The sequence below is a fragment of the Lolium perenne genome, chromosome 2, assembly GCF_019359855.2.
Source record: "Lolium perenne isolate Kyuss_39 chromosome 2, Kyuss_2.0, whole genome shotgun sequence".
Taxonomy (NCBI): domain Eukaryota; kingdom Viridiplantae; phylum Streptophyta; class Magnoliopsida; order Poales; family Poaceae; genus Lolium; species Lolium perenne.
The window spans coordinates 230,867,823-230,890,312 of NC_067245.2; the positions used below are offsets into that span (position 1 = coordinate 230,867,823).

At 40.3% G+C, this 22,490-nt stretch overlaps 1 protein-coding gene across 1 annotated transcript in view; it reads right to left on the reverse strand.

Annotated features, from left to right (window-relative positions):
- The window catches only part of LOC139835750 (obtusifoliol 14-alpha demethylase-like), a 38,310-nt gene that overhangs the window by 10,293 nt on the left and 5,527 nt on the right, over nucleotides 1-22,490 (reverse strand). The window contains exon 3 of the mRNA XM_071825613.1: nucleotides 6,719-6,730. Coding sequence (XP_071681714.1) covers nucleotides 6,719-6,730 — 12 coding nt within the window. The remainder of the gene's footprint in view (nucleotides 1-6,718; nucleotides 6,731-22,490) is intronic.

Sequence of the window (22,490 nt, forward strand, 5' to 3'; positions counted from 1 at the left end):
TCAACGCCCAGGGGCCTATTTTTCCACGAAGCTTCCAGAAGACCGAAGAGGAAACGAAGTGGGGCCACGAGGCGACGCCACACTAGGGCGGCGCGGCCCAAGCCCTGGCCGCGCCGGCCTGTTGTGTGGGGCCCTCGTGTGGCCCCCTGACCTGCCCTTCCGCCTACTTAAAGTCTTCGTCGCGAAACCCCCAGTACCGAGAGCCACGATACGGAAAACCTTCCAGAGACGCCGCTGCCGCCAATCCCATCTCGGGGGATTCAGGAGATCGCCTCCGGCACCCTGCCGGAGAGGGGAATCATCTCCCGGAGGTCTCTTCATCGCCATGATCGCCTCCGGATCGATGTGTGAGTAGTCCACCCCTGGACTATGGGTCCATAGCAGTAGCTAGATGGTTATCTTCTCCTCATTGTGCTATCATGTTAGATCTTGTGAGCTGCCTATCATGATCAAGATCATCTATTTGTAATTCTACATGTTGTGTTTGTTGGGATCCGATGAATATTGAATACTATGTCAAGTTGATTATCAATCTATCATATATGTTATTTATGTTCTTGCATGCTCTCCGTTGCTAGTAGAGGCTCTGGCCAAGTTGATACTTGTGACTCCAAGAGGAAGTATTTATGCTCGATAGTGGGTCCATGCCTCCATTAAATCTGGGACAGTGATAGAAAGTTCTAAGGTTGTGGATGTGCTGTTGCCACTAGGGATAAAACATCGATGCTTTGTCTAAGGATATTTGTGTTGATTACATTACGCACCATACTTAATGCAATTGTCTGTTGTTTACAACTTAATACCGGAAGGGGTTCGGATGATAACCTGAAAGTGGACTTTTTAGGCATAGATGCATGCTGGATAGCGGTCTATGTACTTTGTCGTAATGCCCTGATTAAATCTCATAGTACTCATCATGATATATGTATGTGCATTGTTATGCCTTCTTTATTTGTCAATTGCCCAACTGTAATTTGTTCACCCAACATCTATTTATCTTATGGGAGAGACACCACTAGTGAACTGTGGACCCCGGTCCTATTCTTTACATCTGAAATACAATCTACTGCAATTTTTCTTTACTGTTCTTCGCAAACAATCATCATCATCCACACTATACATCTAATCCTTTATTTACAGCAAGCCGGTGAGATTGACAACCTCACTGTTACGTTGGGGCAAAGTTCTGTGATTGTGTTGTGCAGGTTCCACGTTGGCACTGGAATCCCTGGTGTTGTGCCGCACTACACTCCGCCCCATCAACCTTCAACGTGCTTCTTGGCTCCTACTGGTTCGATAAACCTTGGTTTCTTTCTGTGGGAAAACTTGCTACTGTACGCATCACACCTTCCTCTTGGGGTTCCCAACGGACGTGTGTTTCACGCGCAATCAAGCATTTTTTCTGGCGCCGTTGCCGGGGAGATCAAGACACGCTGCAAGGGGAGTCTCTCACTTCCAATCTCTTTACTTTGTTTTTGTCTTGCTTTATTTTATTTACTACTTTGTTTGCTGCACTTAAACAAAACACAAAAAAATTAGTTGCTAGTTTTACTTTATTTACTGTCTTGTTCTCTATATCAAAAACACAAAAAAATTAGTTACTCGCATTTACTTTATCTAGTTTGCTTTATTTACTATTGCTAAAATGAATACTCCTGAAAACACTAAGTTGTGTGACTTCACAAACACAAATAATAATGATTTCTTATGCACACCTATTGCTCCACCTGCTACTACAGCAGAATTCTTTGAAATTAAACCTGCTTTACTGAATCTTGTTATGAGAGAGCAATTTTCTGGTGTTAGTTCTGATGATGCTGCTGCCCATCTTAATAATTTTGTTGAACTATGTGAAATGCAAAAGTATAAGGATGTAGATGGTGACATTATAAAATTAAAATTGTTTCCTTTCTCCTTAAGAGGAAGAGCTAAAGATTGGTTGCTATCTCTGCCTAGAAATAGTATTGATTCATGGACTAAATGTAAGGATGCTTTTATTGGTAGATATTATCCTCCTGCTAAAATTATATCTTTGAGAAGTAGCATAATGAATTTCAAACAATTAGATAATGAACATGTTGCTCAAGCATGGGAGAGAATGAAATCTTTGCTAAAGAATTGCCCAACCCATGGACTAACTACTTGGATGATCATCCAAACATTTTATGCAGGACTGAATTTTTCTTCGCGGAACCTATTGGATTCAGCTGCTGGAGGTACCTTTATGTCCATCACTTTGGGGGCGGCAACAAAGCTTCTTGATAATATGATGATAAATTACTCTGAATGGCACACGGAAAGAGCTCCACAAGGTAAGAAGGTAAATTCTGTGAAGAAACCTCCTCCTTGAGTGATAAGATTGATGTGATTATGTCTATGCTTGCGAATGGTAGATCTAATGTTGATCCAAATAATGTTCCTTTAGCTTCATTAGTTGCCCAAGAAGAACATGTTGATGTGAACTTCATTAAAATTAATAATTTCAACAACAATGCTTATAGGAATAATTCTGGTAACAACTATAGGCCATATCCTTCTGCTAATGGTAATGGTTATGGTAATTCTTATGGGAATTCTTACAACAATAATAGGAGTGTACCCCCTGGTCTTTAATCCATGCTTAAAGAATTTATTAGTACACAAACTGCTTTTAACAAATCTGTTGAAGAAAAGCTTGATAAAATTGATATTCTTGCTTCTAAGGTTGATAGACTTGCCTCTGATGTTGATCTTTTAAAATTGAAAGTTATGCCTAATAAGGATAATTAAAATAAGATTGTTACTACAGCAAATGCCATCCAAGTTAGAATTAATGAGAATATAAGATTGATGGCTGAATTGCATGCTAGATGGGAAAGAGAAGAAAATGAAAAACTTGCTAAAGAGAATAATGTAGCTAAAGTTTGGACTATCACCACCACTAGTAATGATAATGATTCACATGTTGCTAAACCTCCTACTATCAATGGTAAAATAATTGGTGTTGGCAATGTTTCTACTCCTAGTGCAAAGCGTGCAAAATTACCTGAAATTGCTAAAACTGCTGAAACTGCTTGTGATAAAACTGCTGAAATTTTTTCCAACATTGGGGACAATGATCCCATTGCTGTAGGTCATAATGATTTAGACTTTGATGATTGTCACATCTCTGAAGTTATAAAGTTCTTACAAAAACTTGCTAAAAGTTCCAATGCTAGTGCTATAAATTTGGCCTTTACAAAACATATTACAAATGCTCTCATAAAAGCTAGAGAAGAGAAACTAAAACTTGAAACCTCTATTCCTAGGAAGTTGGAATATGGTTGGGAGCCCATCATTAAGATTAGGGTCAACGATTTTGATTGTAATGCTTTATGTGATCTTGGTGCAAGTATTTCTGTTATGCCTAAGAAAATATATGATATGCTTGACATGCCACCATTGAAAAATTGTTATTTGGATGTTAATCTTGCTGATAATGCTATAAAGAAACCTTTGGGGAGGATTGATAATGTTCGTATTATGGTTAACAATAACCTTGTCCCCGTTGATTTTGTTGTCTTGGATATTGAATGCAATGCATCTTGTCCCATTATATTGGGAAGACCTTTTCTTCGAACTGTTGGTGCCACCATTGATATGAAGGAAGGTAATATTAAATATCAATTTCCTCTCAAGAAAGGTATGGAACACTTCCCTAGAAAGAGAATGAAGTTACCTTATGATTCTATTATTAGAACAAATTATGATGTCGATGCTTCATCTCTTGATAATACTTGATACACACTTTCTGCGCCTAGCTGAAAGGCGTTAAAGAAAAGCGCTTATGGGAGACAACCCATCATTTTACTACAGCACTTTTGTTTTATATTTGAGTCTTGGAAGTTGTTACTACTGTAGCAACCTCTCCTTATCTTTATTTTATTGCATTGTTGTGCCAAGTAAAGTCTTTGATAGTAAAGTCAATACTAGATTTGGATTACTGCGCAGAAACATATTTCTTGCTGCCACGAATTTGGGTATGGTTCTCTGTAGGTAACTCAGAAAAATCTTCCAATTTACGTGCGTGATCCTCAGATATGTACGCAACTTTCATTCAATTCGGGCATTTTCATCTGAGCAAGTCTGGTGCCTCTTAAAAATTCGTCTTTACGAACTGTTCTGTTTTGACAGATTCTGCCTTTTGTTTCGCATTGCCTGTTTTGCTATGTTTGATGGATTTCTTTGTTCCATTAACTTTCAGTAGCTTTGTGCAATGTCCAGAAGTGTTAAGACTGATTATGTCACCTCTGAATATATGAATTATGCACTGACCCTCTAATGAGTTTGTTTTGAGTTTGGTGTGGAGGAAGTTTTCAAGGGTCAAGAGAGGAGGATGATACAATATGATCAAGAAGAGTGAAAAGTCAAAGCTTGGGGATGCCCCCGTGGTTCATCCCTGCATATTTTAAGAAGACTCAAGCATCTAAGCTTGGGGATGCCCAAGGCATCCCTTCTTCATCGGCAACTTATCAGGTTCCTCTAGTGAAACTATATTTTTATTCCGTCACATCTTATGTGCTTTACTTGGAGCGTCTGTTTATTTTTGTTTTTATTTTCATTTTGTTTGAATAAGATCGGATCCTAGCATTCTTTGTTTGGGAGAGAGACACGCTTCGCTGTTTCGTATGAACACATGTGTTCTTAGCTTTATTTCTAATGTTCATTGCGAAAGTTGGACTATTTCATTCATTGCTATATGGTTGGAAACGGAAAATGCCGCATGTGGTAAATGGTTTAATGTCTTGAATAATGTGATACTTGGCAATTGTTGTGCTCATATAGATCATGTTTAAGCTCTTGCATCATGTACCTTGTACTCATTAATGAATAACTACATAGAGCTTGTTAAAATTTGGTTTGCATGATTGATCTCTAGAGTCTAGATATTTTCTGGTTGAGGTGTTTGAACAACAAGGAGACAATGTAAAGTCTTATAATAGTTACAATATGTTCATATCTGAGCTTTGCTGCACCTTTTATACTTGAGTTTGCTTCAAACAACCTTGCTAGCCTAGCCTTGTATTGAGAGGAATTCTTCTCGTGCATCCAAATCCTTGAGCCAAATACTATGCCATTTTGTCCACCATACCTACCTACCACATGGTATTTCTCCGCCATTCCAAAGTACATTACTTGAGTGCTACCTTTAAACTTCTATTCTTTGCCTTTACAATATATAGCTCATGGGACAAATAGCCTTAAAAACTATTGTGGTGAAGAATATGTACTTATGTATCTTATTTCTTAATAAGTTGCTTGTTGAGCGGTAACCATGTTTTTGGGGACGCCATCAACTTTTACCTTTGTTGAATATCATGTGAGTTGCTATGCATGTTCGTCTTGTCTGAAGTAAGGGCGATTTTCATGATCAAATGGTTTGAGTATGCATACTGTTAGAGAAGAACATTGGGCCGCTAACTAAAGCCATGAATCATGGTGGAAGTTTCAGTTTGGACACAAAACCTCAATCTCTTATGAGAATATTACTTGTTGTTGAATGCTTAAGCATTAAAAGAGGAGTCCATTATCTGTTGTCTATGTTGTCCAGGTATGGGTGTCTAAGTTGAGAATGATCAAAAGCGAGTAATCCAATGCGAACCTTCTCCTTAGACCCTTGTACAGGCGGCATAGAGGTACCCCTTTGTGACACTTGGTTGAAACATATGCCATGCAATGATAATCCGTGTTAATCCAAGCTAATTAGGACAAGGTGCGGGCACTATTAGTATACTATGCATGAGGCTTGCAACTTATAGGATATCTTATACATAACACATATGCTTTATTACTACCGTTGACAAAATTGTTTCTATGTTTTCAAAATGAAAAGCTCTAGCACAAAAATAGTAATCCATGCTTCCCTCTGCGAAGGGCCTATCTTTTACTTTATTGTTGAGTCAGTTTACCTATTCTTTCTATCTTAGAAGCAAACACTTGTGGCAACTGTGTGCATTGATTCTTACATGTTTACCTATTGCACTTGTTATATTACTTTGTGTTGACAATTATCCATGAGATATACATGTTGAAGTTGGAAGCAACCGCTGAAACTTATATCTTCCTTTGTGTTGTTTCAATGCCTTTACTTTGAATTTATTGCTTTATGAGTAACTCTTATGCAAGTCTTATTGATGCTTGTCTTGAAAGTACTATTCATGAAAAGTCTTTGCTATATGATTCATTTGTTTACTCATCATCTTCATCATTGCTTCGAATCGCTGCATTCATCTCATATGCTTACAATAGTATTGATCAAGATTATGATAGCATGTCACTTCAGAAATTATCTTTGTTATCGTTTACCTACTCGAGGGCGAGTAGGAACTAAGCTTGGGGATGCTTGATACGTCCCAAACGTATCTATAATTTCTTATGTTCCATGCTACTTTTATGATGATACTCACATGTTTTATACACATTATATGTCATTATTATGCATTTTTCGGCACTAACCTATTGACGAGATGCCGAAGAGCCAGTTGCTGTTTTCTGCTGTTTTTGGTTTCAGAAATCCTAGTAAGGAAATATTCTCGGAATTGGACGAAATCAACGCCCAGGGGCCTATTTTTCCACGAAGCTTCCAGAAGACCGAAGAGGAAACGAAGTGGGGCCACGAGGCGATGCCACACTAGGGCGGCGCGGCCCAAGCCCTGGCCGCGCCGGCCTGTTGTGTGGGGCCCTCGTGTGGCCCCCTGACCTACCCTTCCGCCTACTTAAAGTCTTCGTCGCGAAACCCCCAGTACCGAGAGCCACGATACGGAAGACCTTCCAGAGACACCGCCGCCGCCAATCCCATCTCGGGGGATTCAGGAGATCGCCTCCGGCACCCTGCCGGAGAGGGGAATCATCTCCCGGAGGTCTCTTCATCGCCATGATCGCCTCCGGATCGATGTGTGAGTAGTCCACCCCTGGACTATGGGTCCATAGCAGTAGCTAGATGGTTGTCTTCTCCTCATTGTGCTATCATGTTAGATCTTGTGAGCTGCCTATCATGATCAAGATCATCTATTTGTAATGCTATATGTTGTGTTTGTTGGGATCCAATGAATATTGAATACTATGTCAAGTTGATTATCAATCTATCATATATGTTATTTATGTTCTTGCATGCTCTCCGTTGCTAGTAGAGGCTCTGGCCAAGTTGATACTTGTGACTCCAAGAGGGAGTATTTATGCTCGATAGTGGGTTCATGCCTCCATTAAATGCAGGACGATGTGAGAAAGTTCTAAGGTTGTGGATGTGCTGTTGCCACTAGGGATAAAACATCGATGCTTTGTCTAAGGATATTTGTGTTGATTACATTACGCACCATACTTAATGAAATTGTCTGTTGTTTACAACTTAATACCGGAAGGGGTTTGGATGATAACCTGAAAGTGGACTTTTTAGGCATAGATGCATGCTGGATAGCGGTCTATGTACTTTGTCGTAATGCCCTGATTAAATCTCATAGTAATCATCATGATATTTATGGATCTCTATTTGTCAATTGCCCAACTGTAATTTGTTCACCCAACATGCTATTTATCTTATGGGAGAGACACCACTAGTGAACTGTGGACCCCGGTCCATTGTTTTACATCTGAAATACAATCTACTGCAAACTCTGTTCTCTACTGTTCTTCGCAAACAAACATCATCTTCCACACTATACATTTAATCCTTTGTTTACAACAAGCCGGTGAGATTGACAACCTCACTGTTACGTTGGGGCAAAGTATTTTGATTGTGTTGTGCAGGTTCCACGTTGGCGCCGGAATCCCTGGTGTTGCGCCGCACTACACTCCGTCACCAACGACCTTCACGTGACCCTTGACTCCTACTGGTTCGATAAACCTTGGTTTCATACTGAGGGAAAACTTGCTGCTGTACGCATCACACCTTCCTCTTGGGGTTCCCAACGGACGTGTGCTTCACGCGTTATCAGCAGCTCACAAGATCTAAACATGATAGCACAAGAGGAGAAGACAACCATCTAGCTACTGCTATGGACCCATAGTCCAAGGATGAACTACTCACGCATCAGTCCGGAGGCGGGCATGGTGATGTAGAGCCCTCCGGTGATGATTCCCCTCTCCGGCAGGGTGTCGGAGGCGATCTTCAGAACCCCCCGAGATGGGGTTGACGGTGGCGGCGTCTCTGGAACTTTTCTCGTATCGTGGCTCTCGGTACTAGGGTTTTCACGACGGAAGGAATAAATAGGCGAAGGGGCAGAGTCGGGGGCGCCCGAGGGGCCCACCCCATAGGCCGGCACGGCCAGGGGCCCCACCGTGCCACCATGTGGGGTGGCCGCCTCGTGGCCCTCTTCGTCTCCTCTTCGGTGTTCTGGAAGGCTCCGTGGAAAATAAGACCGTGGGCTTTTGTTTCGTCCAATTCCGAGAATATTTCCTGTGTAGGATTTCTGAAACCAAAAACAACAGAAAATAGGAACTGGCGCTTCGGCATCTTGTTAATAGGTTAGTACCGGAAAATGCATCAAAATGATGTAAAGTGTATATAAAACATGTGAGTATTGTCATAAAACTAGCATGAAACATAAGAAATTATAGATACGTTTGAGACGTATCAAGCATCCCCAAGCTTAGTTCCTACTCGCCCTCGAGTAGGTAAACGATAACAAGGATAATTTTTGAAGTGACATGCTACTATCATAATCTTGATCAATACTATTGTAAAGCATATGAGATGAATGAAGAAGTGATTCGAAGCAATGGTCTATAGTTTGTTAACAAATAGATAATGACTAAACAACTGAATCATATAGCAAAGACTTTTCATGAATAGTACTTTCAAGATAAGCATCAACAAGTCTTGCATAAGAGTTAACTCATAAAGCAATAGATTCTTAATAGAAGGTTTTGAAGCAACACAAAGGATGATTAAGTTTCAGCAATTGCTTTCAACTTGTAACATGTATATCTCATGGATAGTTGTCAACATAAAGTAATATAACAAGTGCAATAAGTAAACATGTAAGAATCAATGCACACAGTTGACACAAGTGTTTGCTTCTAAGATAGAAAGAAGTAGGTAAACTGACTCAACATAAAGTAAAAGAAAGGCCCTTCGCAGAGGGAAGCAGGGATTACTCATGTGCTAGAGCTTTTTATTTTGAAAACATGGAAACAATTTTGTCAACGGTAGTAATAATTCATATGTGTTATGCATAAAACCTCCTATAAGTTGCAAGCCTCATGCATCGAATACCAATAGTGCCCGCACCTTGTCCTAATTAGCTCGGACTTCCTTGGATTATCATTGCATTACATATGTTTCAACCAAGTGTCACAAAGGGGTACCTCTATGCCACCTGTATAAAGGTCCAAGGAGATAGATCGCATTTGATTTCTCAATTTTGATAGATCTCAACTTGAGGACATCCATACCGGGACAACATAGAAAACAGATATTGGACTCCTCTTTTATGCTTTAAGCATTCAACAACAGATAATATTCTCATAAGAGATTTGAGGATTAATGTCCAAGCTGAAACTTCCACCATGATACATGGCTTTGGTTGGCGGCCCAATGTTCTTCTCTAACAATATGCATACTCAAACCATTTAATCATGAGAAATCTCCCTTACTTCAGACAAGACGAACATGCATAGCAACTCACATGATATTCAACAAAGGTGTAACAGGTTGATGGTGTCCCCAGAAACATGGTTACCGCTCAACAAGCAACTTATAAGAACTAAGATACATAAGCGACATATTCATTACCACAATTGTTTTTATGCTACTTTCCCATGAGCTATGTATTGCAAAGACAAGGAATGAAATTTTTAAAGGAAGCACGCAAGCAATTTACATTGGAATGGCAGAAAAATACCACATAGTAGGTAGTTATGGTGGACACAAATGGCATAAGTTTTGGCTCAAGGTTTTGGATGCACGAGAAGCATTCCCTCTCCGTACAAGGCTTTGGCTAGCAAGGTTGTTTGAAGCAAACACAAGTATGAACCGGTACAGCAAACCTTACATAAGAACATATTGCAAGCATTATAAGACTCTACACTGTCTTCCTTGTTGCTCAAACACTTTTACCAGAAAATATCTAGACTTTAGAGAGACCAATCATGCAAATCAAATTTCAACAAGCTCTACGGTAGTTCTCCACTAATAGGTTTAAAGTACATGATGTAAGAGCTTAAACATGATCTACTTGAGAGCTCAAAAAAATTGCCAAGTATCAAATTATTCAAGACAATATACCAATTACCACATGAAGCATTTTCTGTTTCCAACCAAATAGCAATAAATGAAGCGACTTCAACTTTCGCCATGAACATTAAAAACGAAGAACACAAGTGTTCAAATGAAAAAGCGAAGCGTGTCTGTCTCCCACAGAATGAATGCTAGGATCCGATTTTATTCAAACATAAACAAAAATAAAAACAAACAGATGCTCCAAGTAAAGCACATAAGATGTGACGGAATAAAAATATAGTTTCACTAGAGGTGACCTGATAAGTTGTTGATGAAGAAGGGGATGCCTTGGGCATTGATGACCCACAAGTATAGGGGATCGCAACAGTCTTCGAGGGAAGTAAAACCCAATTTATTGATTCGACACAAGGGGAGACAAAGAACACTTGAAAGCCTTAACAGCGGAGTTGTCAATTCAGCTGCACCTGGAAACAGACTTGCTCGCAAGGGTTTATCAGTAGTAACAGTTTTATAGCAGTAGCAGTAGTGAAATAACAGCAGCAGAGTAACAAAGACAGCAGTAGTGATTTTAGTAAACAGCAGGATTAAAATACTGTAGGCACGGGGACGGATGAACGGGCGTTGCATGGATGAGAGAAACTCATGTAACAATCATAGCAGGGCATTTGCAGATAATAATAAAACGGTGTCCAAGTACAAAGCAATCAATAGGCATGTGTTCCATATATAGTCGTGCGTGCTCGCAATGAGAAACTTGCACAACATCTTTTGTCCTACCAGCCGGTGGCAGCCGGGCCTCAAGGGAAACTACTGGATATTAAGGTACTCCTTTTAATAGAGTACCGGAGCAAAGCATTAACACTCCGTGAACACATGTGATCCTCACATCGCTACCATCCCCTCCGGTTGTCCCAATTCTTGTCACTTCAGGGCCATTGGTTCCGGACAGCGACATGTGTATACAACTTATAGGTAAAACCATAAACAATGAATATCTTGATGAAACAATAACATGTTCAGATCTGAGATCATGGCACTCGGGCCCTAGTGACAAGCATTAAGCATAACAAGTTGCAACAATATCATCAAAGTACCAATTACGGACACTAGGCACTATGCCCTAACAATCTTATGCTATTACATGACCAATCTCATCCAATCCCTACCATCCCCTTCGGCCTACAGCGGGGGAATTACTCACGCATGGATGGGGGAAACATGGCTGGTTGATGTAGAGGCGTTGGCGGTGATGGCGGCGATGATCTCCTCCAATTCCCCGTCCCGGCGGAGTGCCAGAACGGAGACTTCTGGCTCCCGCGACGGAGTTTCGCGATGTGGCGGCGTTCTGGAGGGTTTCTGGCGACTTCGACTTCCCCCCGTGCGTTTTTAGGTCGAGGCCAATAAGTAGTCCGAAGGAGGGCGTCGGAGGCCGGCCGAGGGGGCCACACCATAGGGCCGCGCGGGCCCCCCTAGGCCGCGCCGCCTTATGGTGTGGGGCCCTCGGGCCTCCACCTGAGTTGTCCTTCTGGCTCCGTCAGTATTCTTGGAAAATAGGGCCTTCTGCATAAATTCCGAGGATTTTCCCGAAAGTTGGATTTCTGCACAAAAACGAGACACCAGAGCAGTTCTGCTGAAAACAGCGTTAGTCCGTGTTAGTTGTATCCAAAATACACAAATTAGAGGCAAAACAATAGCAAAAGTGTTCGGGAAAGTAGATACGTTTTGGACGTATCAACTCCCCCCAAGCTTAGCTTATTGCTTGTCCTCAAGCAATTCAGTTAACAACTGAGCGATAAAAGAACTTTCACGAACACATTTGCTCATATGATGTATGTATTCTCATGCTATGGCTAATACTTAAGAAGTTCATAATGAGACACATGCAAATAAGATCATCTAACAGCTATGTCAATCATGAAGAGGTACCAACAATTAATAATAAGCATCATGAATCATGTATATAAGCAGGATTGCAATGTTCATAAGAGAGTATGATAAAGTGGTATCTCGCTTGCCTGTATTTGATTGGCAAAACATAAATGCCCGGGCACCTCTGGAGTTCATAGAAAGACTAGAAGTAGTGATTGTCAAAGATAAAAGCATCAAAGTTATACCACAATCAATCATATTTTGAGACAAGCATATTATACTAAGAATGACAGTTGTGCTCTCAAGATAGTGCTCAAAGAAATAATGGAGACACAACATAGAAGTAAAAGATCGACCCTTCGCAGAGGGAAGCAGGGATTAACATGCGCTAGAGCTTTTCATTTTTTTGAAATCAGGAGTAAAATTATTTTGAGAGGTGTTTGTTGTTGTCAACGAATGGTAATGGGTACACCAACTACCTCGCCAACCGGACTCCCAAGAGCGGCTCCCATGAATTATTTTTTTATGTTTATGTGGCACTCCTTCCAACCTTTCTTACACAAACCATGGCTAACCGAATCCTCGGGTGCCTGCCAACAATCTCATACCATGAAGGAGTGCCTTTTTATTTTAGTTTTATTATGATGATGACACTCCCCCCAACCTTTGCTTACACAAGCCATGGCTAACCGAATCCTTCGGGTGCCGTCCAACAATCACAAACCATGGAGGAGTGTCTATTTAAGTTAATTAATTTGGGACTGGGAATCCCATTGCCAGCTCTTTTTGCAAAGTTATTGGATAAGCGGATGTGCCACTAGTCCATATGAGAGTCCGTCAAAAGTAAATGACAAGGTTGAAAGCTAAACACCACATACTTCCTCATGAGCTATGAAACATAAACACAAATTGAGAAGCATTTTGAAGGTTTTTAAAGGTAGCGCATGAGAATTTACTTGGAATGGTTTGAAATGCCATGCATAGGTATTTATGGTGGACACTCTGGAATAACTTGGTTTTCATGTGTTTGGAGGCACGAGCAGCGTTCCCGCTCAGTACAAGTGAAGGCTAGCAAAAGACTAGGGAGCGACAAATCAAGAGAGCAATAACTGTCATAATCATGCTTGCGGCAAAATAAATTAACTGAGGCATAAAAGTGATACAAGAACTCTGAAGCAATGTAAATCATCGAGGCTTAATTGACTTTGGTTCAGTCTTATGCACGCGTGAGCATATGCCAAGTCGATATAAATGAATTATTCAGAGGAGGATACCACAATGCCATACTTACTTATGAATAAAACAATGCAAGCAAACATCCATGACATGCTACTCATATTAATAAATTGGAGCTAAACATGAGAGATCATAAACTACTAGACTTTCTCAAATAACATATACCTCACATGAACCAACTAAGCATGCTCACATGGATGAGTATATGTACAAAAATGAAAAAAAATAGAGTTCATACCAGCCTCTCACCACAATCCAATTGTCGTAGATCGTCATTATTGCCTTTCACTTGTGTACCTTGGACAATATGAAATGAAAACCACGCTCCAGCCACCGAAGACCATTGAACTCAAGATGAACTTTACAAACCAAAGAAGAACAGCAAATATTTTTGGTGTTTTCGAATTTGAGAACAAGAACAAAAGGAAACAAGCGAACAAAGCAAAATCTTTTTGGGTTTTCTTATAGCAAACTAGCAATAGCAAATAAAGCGAAACAAATGCAAGAAACCAAAGCAAACAAATGGTGAAGAGAAACAACAGAAATATTTTTGGTCTTTTTGTGTTTTGGGAAGGAAACAAAGCGAAAACAAGAAATGGCAAACTAAAAGAAACACAGAAAAGCGAGATGGCAGAAATCTGCCAAAACCTGACAGCAGTACAGAAATCGATTTTTACAAAAATCTTACGTTGCTCAGCTCGAAAAGTGTTCAACTAATGAAAGTTAGATAACAACCTGGGGAACCTGCACAAAAATTGGCAGCTCAAAATAACGTTCTGGCTGTGCGCACGAATTTTTCTAGTAACAGTCTAGAATCTGTTTTCAGGCAGCATTTCCCCAAATATCATCTCCCTCTCATTAGAAAACCACTCAAACGAACAAAACAAATATGTACAAGTATCCAGCAATCATAATATGCAAAGAATGAGTGATGCCGGTATACCTCCCCCCAAGCTTAGGCTTTTGGCCTAAGTGGAGTTCAATCCCATCGACCCCATGAGGTAGTATCTCCGTAGTACGACGAAGATGGATCATCTTCCGGGTATGTGCTAGAAGAAGCACCCGGATACGTGACGGTGTAGTCGTAGGAGGGCTCGGCGTCCTCGGAGTCATGCTGCTGGTGGAAATCTTGTATCTTCATATGTTCATCCACCTCCTCCTTAGTGCGCGACCATGGTTGCCTGTCAATACAGAACAAACCTGGCTGGGGAAGAGGGATTTCTTTCTCATCCCCGTCAGCAAACAACATTCTATAGACCATATTATCTAGAGTGGAATCAGTGGTAACAAAATGATGGCTTTTCATAGCAGCGATATCAAGCCTCCTAGGGGTTAATGGCACATCATTAGGATCAATAGGAAGTCTTAAATGTGTTAAAACGCGCAATGCAATAGTTCCTCCAAAAATAGACCCCCTGTTAGTCAGGCGGCGAGCAATAAGAGAACCAAGATGATAAGATGTCCGTCCAGTAAGTGCAATATTCAAGAAAGCAAGATGGTAACTAGAAATATTGCTAGTGTTCTCCCTACCAAGAATGCTAGTAGCAATGTAATATGCAAAATATTTAATGGCGGGGAGTTGAATGTTCCTTATCTTGCCACGCTGAATGGTGCGACAATCATCATTGGTGATCCCTCGATAAAGCTCCAACAAGTCCCGGGGGTTGTCATCAATCCTCCTTGCTGTACCTACAGGGGCAATATCCAATGCACGACAAAATTCTTTCAATTCCATAGTAACAGGATTACCATAGATCTTGAATGCAACTGTCGGCTCATATTGCGTGTTTTGGAACTTGAAGCTCTCGACGAAGATTTTGGTGAGCATGTAGTATTGCTCCCTTTCATCTCCCACGTAGGTGGCTAAGCCCGCCTTGTTGACAAGGGTGAAGAAATCATCCAGTATCCCTGCATTTGTCAGAAAATCATAACATGGGAAGGATGAAGCATTAGGAGCCCCATTGTCCTCTTCGGGCGCGAAGCTAGGCGCGATGATATCCTCATTGTACGATCGCCTAAGTTGAGTGGCGGTCCTAGAAGGTCTCCCGGTGCTGGTTGTTCCTTTCTTGAACAACTCTCCAAAGTTGAACTTCTTCATCTCTTTTCTGAAATTTTCAACAAGTGATATAAAATTTGATTTGGTGACATATAATTGAGGGAAACTACCATAGGAACTTGCTAGAGTACTAATCATGCATCAAAACTAGTTTCTACCACTTAGAACAAGCATGCAAGCTCACTAAACATGTTACCTACAGCAGCAAAATATTCAAGATATACTCAACCAAACAAAATTCTACTTGGATAATCGGAGGAGTCACATACCGAAGAGCAAATGTGCCAAATCTCAGACAGAAATCTGGGCTGAGCAAAGAGATCGAAAAATCTAAAGCTCTTGAGCAAAAACGCGAGTGAGAGGAACCTGGTACGAGTTTTTTCGGGAGAGAGAAGATGCTGGGAGAAAGAGATGAGATAGTGGGGCAAGGAGGGGCCCACACCACAGGGTGGCGCGCCCCCCTCCTTGGCCATGCCGGCCTGTGGTGTGGCACCCTGTGGTGCCCCACAGGTCATCCTCTAGTGCTCCCAGGTGCCTCGTCGAAAAATAGGACCAACGGTATAATTTTTGAAATCTTTGAAAAATGAACATTTCTGGGTATTTAGTTTATTATTAGTGGCAAGGAAAATTTTGAAATCTCCAATTAACTAAGGAACTTTGCAAATTAAAAGTGCTACAGCAACTGGAGCAAATGGAGTGAGAAAGAGATGTTGTTTACCTCCTCTATGCATATAAAAAGTATTTGTTAACAAGGTTGATCAAGTCTTGCCACCAAATAAATTTTACATAGCATAAGAAGAAATAAACCTCAAATCAATCATGTTACCTTGAATTGTATTGATATGGATCCAATCACGAGAGTTTGATATTCTTCTTTAGGCTCATATATAGGACAATCAATAGTTCCAACTTTGATAGTTCTCACATTAAAAATAGTATTGACTCCACATACTTTATCAATCTTCTTGGGGAAATAGACGGTATGCTCTTTATCATCAACATTGAAGGTAACCTTTCCTTTATTGCAATCAATAACAGCCCCTGCGGTGTTAAGAAAGGGTCTCCCAAGAATAATAGACATATTATCATCTTCAGGCATTTCCAACACAACAAAATCAGTTAATATCAAGCAGTTAGTAGTAACTTGAACAGGAACATCCTCACATATACCAACAGGAATAGCAGTAGATTTATCAGCCATTTGCAAAGATATATCAGTAGGTATCAACTTATCTAAGTAAAGTCTCGTATAAAGAGAAAAAGGCATAACACTAACACCGGCTCCCAAGTCACATAGAGCAGTTTTGACATAATTATTCTTGATAGAACAAGGAATAGTAGGTATACCTGGGTCGCCCAACTTCTTTGGAACTTTGCCATTGAAAGAGTAATTAGCAAGCATAGTGGAAATTTCCTCATTGGGGATTTTCCTCTTGTTAGTAACAATATCTTTCATATACTTTGAATAAGGAGGCAATTTAATAGCATCAGTCAAAGGGATTTGCAAGAATAAAGGTTTCATCCAATCGCAAAATTTATTATAGTGTTCTTCTTCCTTTGATTTTAATTTCTTAGCAGGAAAAGGCATTTGCTTTTGAACCCAAGGTTCTCTTTCATTACCATGTTTCTCAGCAATAAAATCTTCTTTAGTATACTTTTTGTTTTTAACATGCTTTTCAGGTTCTTCTTCAACCTCTTCTTTATCAGGAGTATCATTCTTATCATTATCTTTATCATGTTCATTACCACTTTCAGTTTCAGCATCAGAAATAGAAATACTATTAGGATCATTAGCAGGTTCAAAGGATTCTACAACATTTTTATGTTTCTTCTTCTTTTTCTTCTTAGAAGGAGCACTAGGTTCAATGCGTTGAGAATCTTGTTCAATTCTTTTGGGATGCCCTTCAGGATATAAAGGATCCTGAGTAGAAACACCGCCTCTAGTTGTTACTTCATAAGCATGTTTTTCTTTAGAATTATTTCCTAACAAGTCATTTTGCACTTTAGTGAGTTGATCAATTTGAGTTTGAACCATATGAAAATGTTTAACAAGCATCTTAACATCATTGGAGGTTCTCTCTACAATATCATGCAATTCACTAATAGCTCGAGAATTTTCCATTAAATGATTCTCTACTCTCATATTAAAATTTTCTTGCTTAACAATATAATTATCAAACTCATCTAAGCATTGTGCAGGAGGTTTCGAATACGGAATATCTTCCCTAGTAAAGCGTTGAAGGGAGTTTACCTCAATCATGGATGAAGGGGGAATTATCTCACATATATCTTCTATGGGAGGAAGATTCTTCACATCTTCAGATTTAATACCTTTCTCCTTAAGAGACTTCTTGGCTTCCCTCATATCTTCATCATTTAATTTAATCATACCCCTCTTCTTCAATATTGGCGTTGAAGTTGGTTCAGGCGTAGTCCAATCATCATGATTCCGGCCTATTTTAGCCAATAATTCTTCAGCGTCGTCTGGAGTTCTTTTCCTGAAAACACAACCAGCACAACTATCCAGGTATGCCCTAGACTCAATGGTTAGTCCACTATAAAATATATCAAGTAAATCATGCTTTTCCAAATCATGGTCAGGCCGAGCTCTAATAAGAGAGCAAAATCTCGCCCAAGCCTCAGGCAATTTCTCTCCATCTTCCTGGTTAAAATTATAAATTCTCTGCAAAGCAATATGTTGAGCACTAGCAGGAAAGTATTTACGGAAGAAAACATCAAGCAATTCTTTTGGATTTTTAATAGAATTAGGTGGCAAACTATTATACCAAGGTTTAGCGTCATCCTTTAATGAGAATGGAAAGATTTTAGCAACAAAGTAAGTACGCATCTTGACATCATCAGAAAACAAGCTACTTAGAGTAGATAACTCAATCATGTGTTCAACAGCACTTTCTTTTTCAGTACCACAAAAGGGTGTTTTCTCAACAATAGCTATATGAGATAGATCAAGAGAAAAATCATAATCTTTATCCTTAATGTTTATAGGAGATGTGGCAAATTTAGGATCAGGAGACAGTTTATATCTAACAGCATGTTCTGCAAGCAACTTTTTAATTTTTCTTGCATCAGTAGCAGCATTGCATTTTTCAATAAAATCATCATTAAGCTCCACATAATCTTCATCAGGATCATCACTAGAATAATCAAGTTCAGGTGAATTAACAGGTGTAGTAGCACTAGGAGTTTCAGTATTTTCAATTTGTCTAGACCTAGCAATCGTAGCATCTAGAAAGGATCCCAATGAACCACTATCATCAAGCACAGCAGAAATATTATCAAGTTTATCAATCACAGATGGTGAATCAAGAGCAGCAGAGGTACTCAGAGTTGTACCTTTTCTTGTAGTGGATGGTAATATGGCGACCTTAGTATCGCGAGGTTTGCCCATGATGGAGAATTTGCAGCGAACAATATCAATCCAAGTGAACTTCCAAATAAAGCTATGCTCCCCGGCAACGGCGCCAGAAAATAGTCTTGATGACCCACAAGTATAGGGGATCGCAACAGTCTTCGAGGGAAGTAAAACCCAATTTATTGATTCGACACAAGGGGAGACAAAGAACACTTGAAAGCCTTAACAGCGGAGTTGTCAATTCAGCTGCACCTGGAAACAGACTTGCTCGCAAGGGTTTATCAGTAGTAACAGTTTTATAGCAGTAGCAGTAGTGAAATAACAGCAGCAGAGTAACAAAGACAGCAGTAGTGATTTTAGTAAACAGCAGGATTAAAATACTGTAGGCACGGGGACGGATGAACGGGCGTTGCATGGATGAGAGAAACTCATGTAACAATCATAGCAGGGCATTTGCAGATAATAATAAAACGGTGTCCAAGTACAAAGCAATCAATAGGCATGTGTTCCATATATAGTCGTGCGTGCTCGCAATGAGAAACTTGCACAACATCTTTTGTCCTACCAGCCGGTGGCAGCTGGGCCTCAAGGGAAACTACTGGATATTAAGGTACTCCTTTTAATAGAGTACCGGAGCAAAGCATTAACACTCCGTGAACACATGTGATCCTCACATCGCTACCATCCCCTCCGGTTGTCCCAATTCTTGTCACTTCGGGGCCATTGGTTCCGGACAGCGACATGTGTATGCAACTTATAGGTAAAACCATAAACAATGAATATCTTGATGAAACAATAACATGTTCAGATCTGAGATCATGGCACTCGGGCCCTAGTGACAAGCATTAAGCATAACAAGTTGCAACAATATCATCAAAGTACCAATTACGGACACTAGGCACTATGCCCTAACAATCTTATGCTATTACATGACCAATCTCATCCAATCCCTACCATCCCCTTCGGCCTACAGCGGGGGAATTACTCACCCATGGATGGGGGAAACATGGCTGGTTGATGTAGAGGCGTTGGCAGTGATGGCGGCGATGATCTCCTCCAATTCCCCGTTCCGGCGGAGTGCCAGAACGGAGACTTCTGGCTCCCGCGACGGAGTTTCGCGATGTGGCGGCGTTCTGGAGGGTTTCTGGCGACTTCGACTTCCCCCCGTGCGTTTTTAGGTCGAGGCCAATAAGTAGTCCGAAGGAGGGCGTCGGAGGCCGGCCGAGGGGGCCACACCATAGGGCCGCGCGGCCCCCCCTAGGCCGTGCCGCCTTATGGTGTGGGGCCCTCGGGCCTCCACCTGAGTTGTCCTTCTGGCTCCGTCTGTATTCTTGGAAAATAGGGCCTTCTGCATAAATTCCGAGGATTTTCCCGAAAGTTGGATTTCTGCACAAAAACGAGACACCAGAGCAGTTCTGCTGAAAACAACGTTAGTCCGTGTTAGTTGTATCCAAAATACACAAATTAGAGGCAAAACAATAGCAAAAGTGTTCGGGAAAGTAGATACGTTTTGGACGTATCAGGCATCCCCAAGTTTAGATGCTTGAGTCTTCTTGAAATATGTAGGGATGAACCACCGGGGCATCCCCAAGCTTAGACTTTTCACTCTTCTTGAGCATATCATATCATCCTCCTCTCTTGATCCTTGAAAACTTTCTTCACACCAAACTCAAAACAATCTCATTAGAGCGTTAGTGCATAATCAAAAATTCACATGTTCAGCAAGGACACAATCATTCCTAACACTTCTGGACATTACCCAACGCTACTGAAAGTTAATGGAACAAAGAAGTTCACTCAACACAGTAAAAGAGGCAATGCGAAATAAAAGACAGAATCTGTCAAAACAGAACAGTACGTAAAGATGAATTTTTTCGAGGCACTTAACAGGCTCAGATGAAAAAGCTCAAATTGAACGAAAGTTGCGTACATATCTGAGGACCACGCATGAATTTTTTCAGGATTTTACGAGTTTCCTACAGAGAGATCAACTCAAATTCGTGACAGCTAAAAATCTGTTTCTGCGCAGGAATCCAAATCTAGTATCAACTTTACTATCAAAGACTATACTTGGCACAAAAATGAAATAAACATGATAAGAAGAGGTTGCTACAGTAATAACAACTTACAAGACACAACAAAACAGTAGCAAAATAAAAAAAACAACAACATGGGTTATCTCCCAAGAAGTGCTTTTCTTTAACGCCTTTCAGCTAGGCGCAGAAAGTGTAAATCAAGTATCATCAAGAGAAGAAGCATTAACATTATTACCAGGGACTTTACGCCTACCCTTCTTACTCTTATTCTTACTCTTTGGTCTAGGGAATACATGACCGCATCCGGGTGTAGAGGTAAAATTTAGAGTACCTTTTCCCACATCTATGGTTGCTCCCAAGAGTTTCAGCAGGGATCTTCCAAGTGTGATTTGTCCTGTTCCTACACATTCAATAACGAGTTAATCAGTGGATACTGTTCTTCCAAGAAAGGTTGTGAACACACCTTCAGCTATCCCCTTAGGAATTATAATAGAATTATCAGTAAGAGTTATTCCTTCTCCACCTTCAGTAAGTCTCGAAAGTGTCAAAGAATCATAAATACTTTTAGGCATAAGGCAAAACTCAGACATAATATCACAACGGGCATAAAAAGTTTCACCACAAATAACAACCTTAATAGTAGGGACCCACATTGAAGGTTCAAAGCTTACTGGAACATAATCATAATATTCACGAATATGGTTATACCTTTCTTTTAAACAAGATATATTTGTCTCGAGAGTGTTTAATCTAGTATGAATACTTGCAAGAGATGAATCAAAATTATTAGCTGAGCTAGATGATGCAACCAATTTTTTTTATGGCATTAAAAGCTTGATACCCATTGCAGTGAAGGAAATCTCCTCCTACTACAGCATCCAAAGCATATCTATAGCGAACAATAAGCCCAAAATAAAAGTTACTAAGAAGCAAGCTTAGAGTCATTTTAGGTTCAGTTTTACCATAAGAATCAAAAATTCTAGACCAAGCTTCTTTAAAACTCTCCTCATCCCCTTGTTTAAAAGTAAAGATCAATTCCTCAGGTGACAGAGTAACAAGTACAGGACTAGACATGATAACAAAATAAATTAAATGCAAGTAACTAATTTTTTTTGTGTTTTTGATATAAAGAAAGCAAACAAAACAGAAAATAAAATAAAGCAAGACAATAAACAAAGTAAAGAGATTGGGTGCGAGAGACTCCCCTTGCAGCGTGTCTTGATCTCCCCGGCATCGACGCCAGAAAATATGCTTGATGACGCGTGAAGCACAAGTCCATTGGGAACCCCAAGAGGAAGGTGTGATGCGTACAGCAGCAAGTTTTCCCTCAGTAAGAAACCAAGGTTATCGAACCAGTAGGAGATGAAGGCCACGTGAAGGTTGTTGGTGAAGGAGTGTAGTGCGACGCAACACCAGAGATTCTGGCGCCAACGTGGAACCTGCACAACACAATCAAAATACTTTGCCCCAACTTAACACTGAGGTTGTCAATCTCACCGGCTTGCTGTAAACAAAGGATTAAACGTATGGTGTGGAGAATGATGTTTGCTTGCAAATAACAACAGAGAACAATGATTGCAGTAGATTGTATTTCAGATGTAAAAGAATGGACCGGGGTCCATAGTTCACTAGTGGTGTCTCTCCAATAAGATAAATAGCATGTTGGGTGAACAAATTACAGTTGGGCAATTGACAAATAGAGAGAACATAACAATGCACATACAT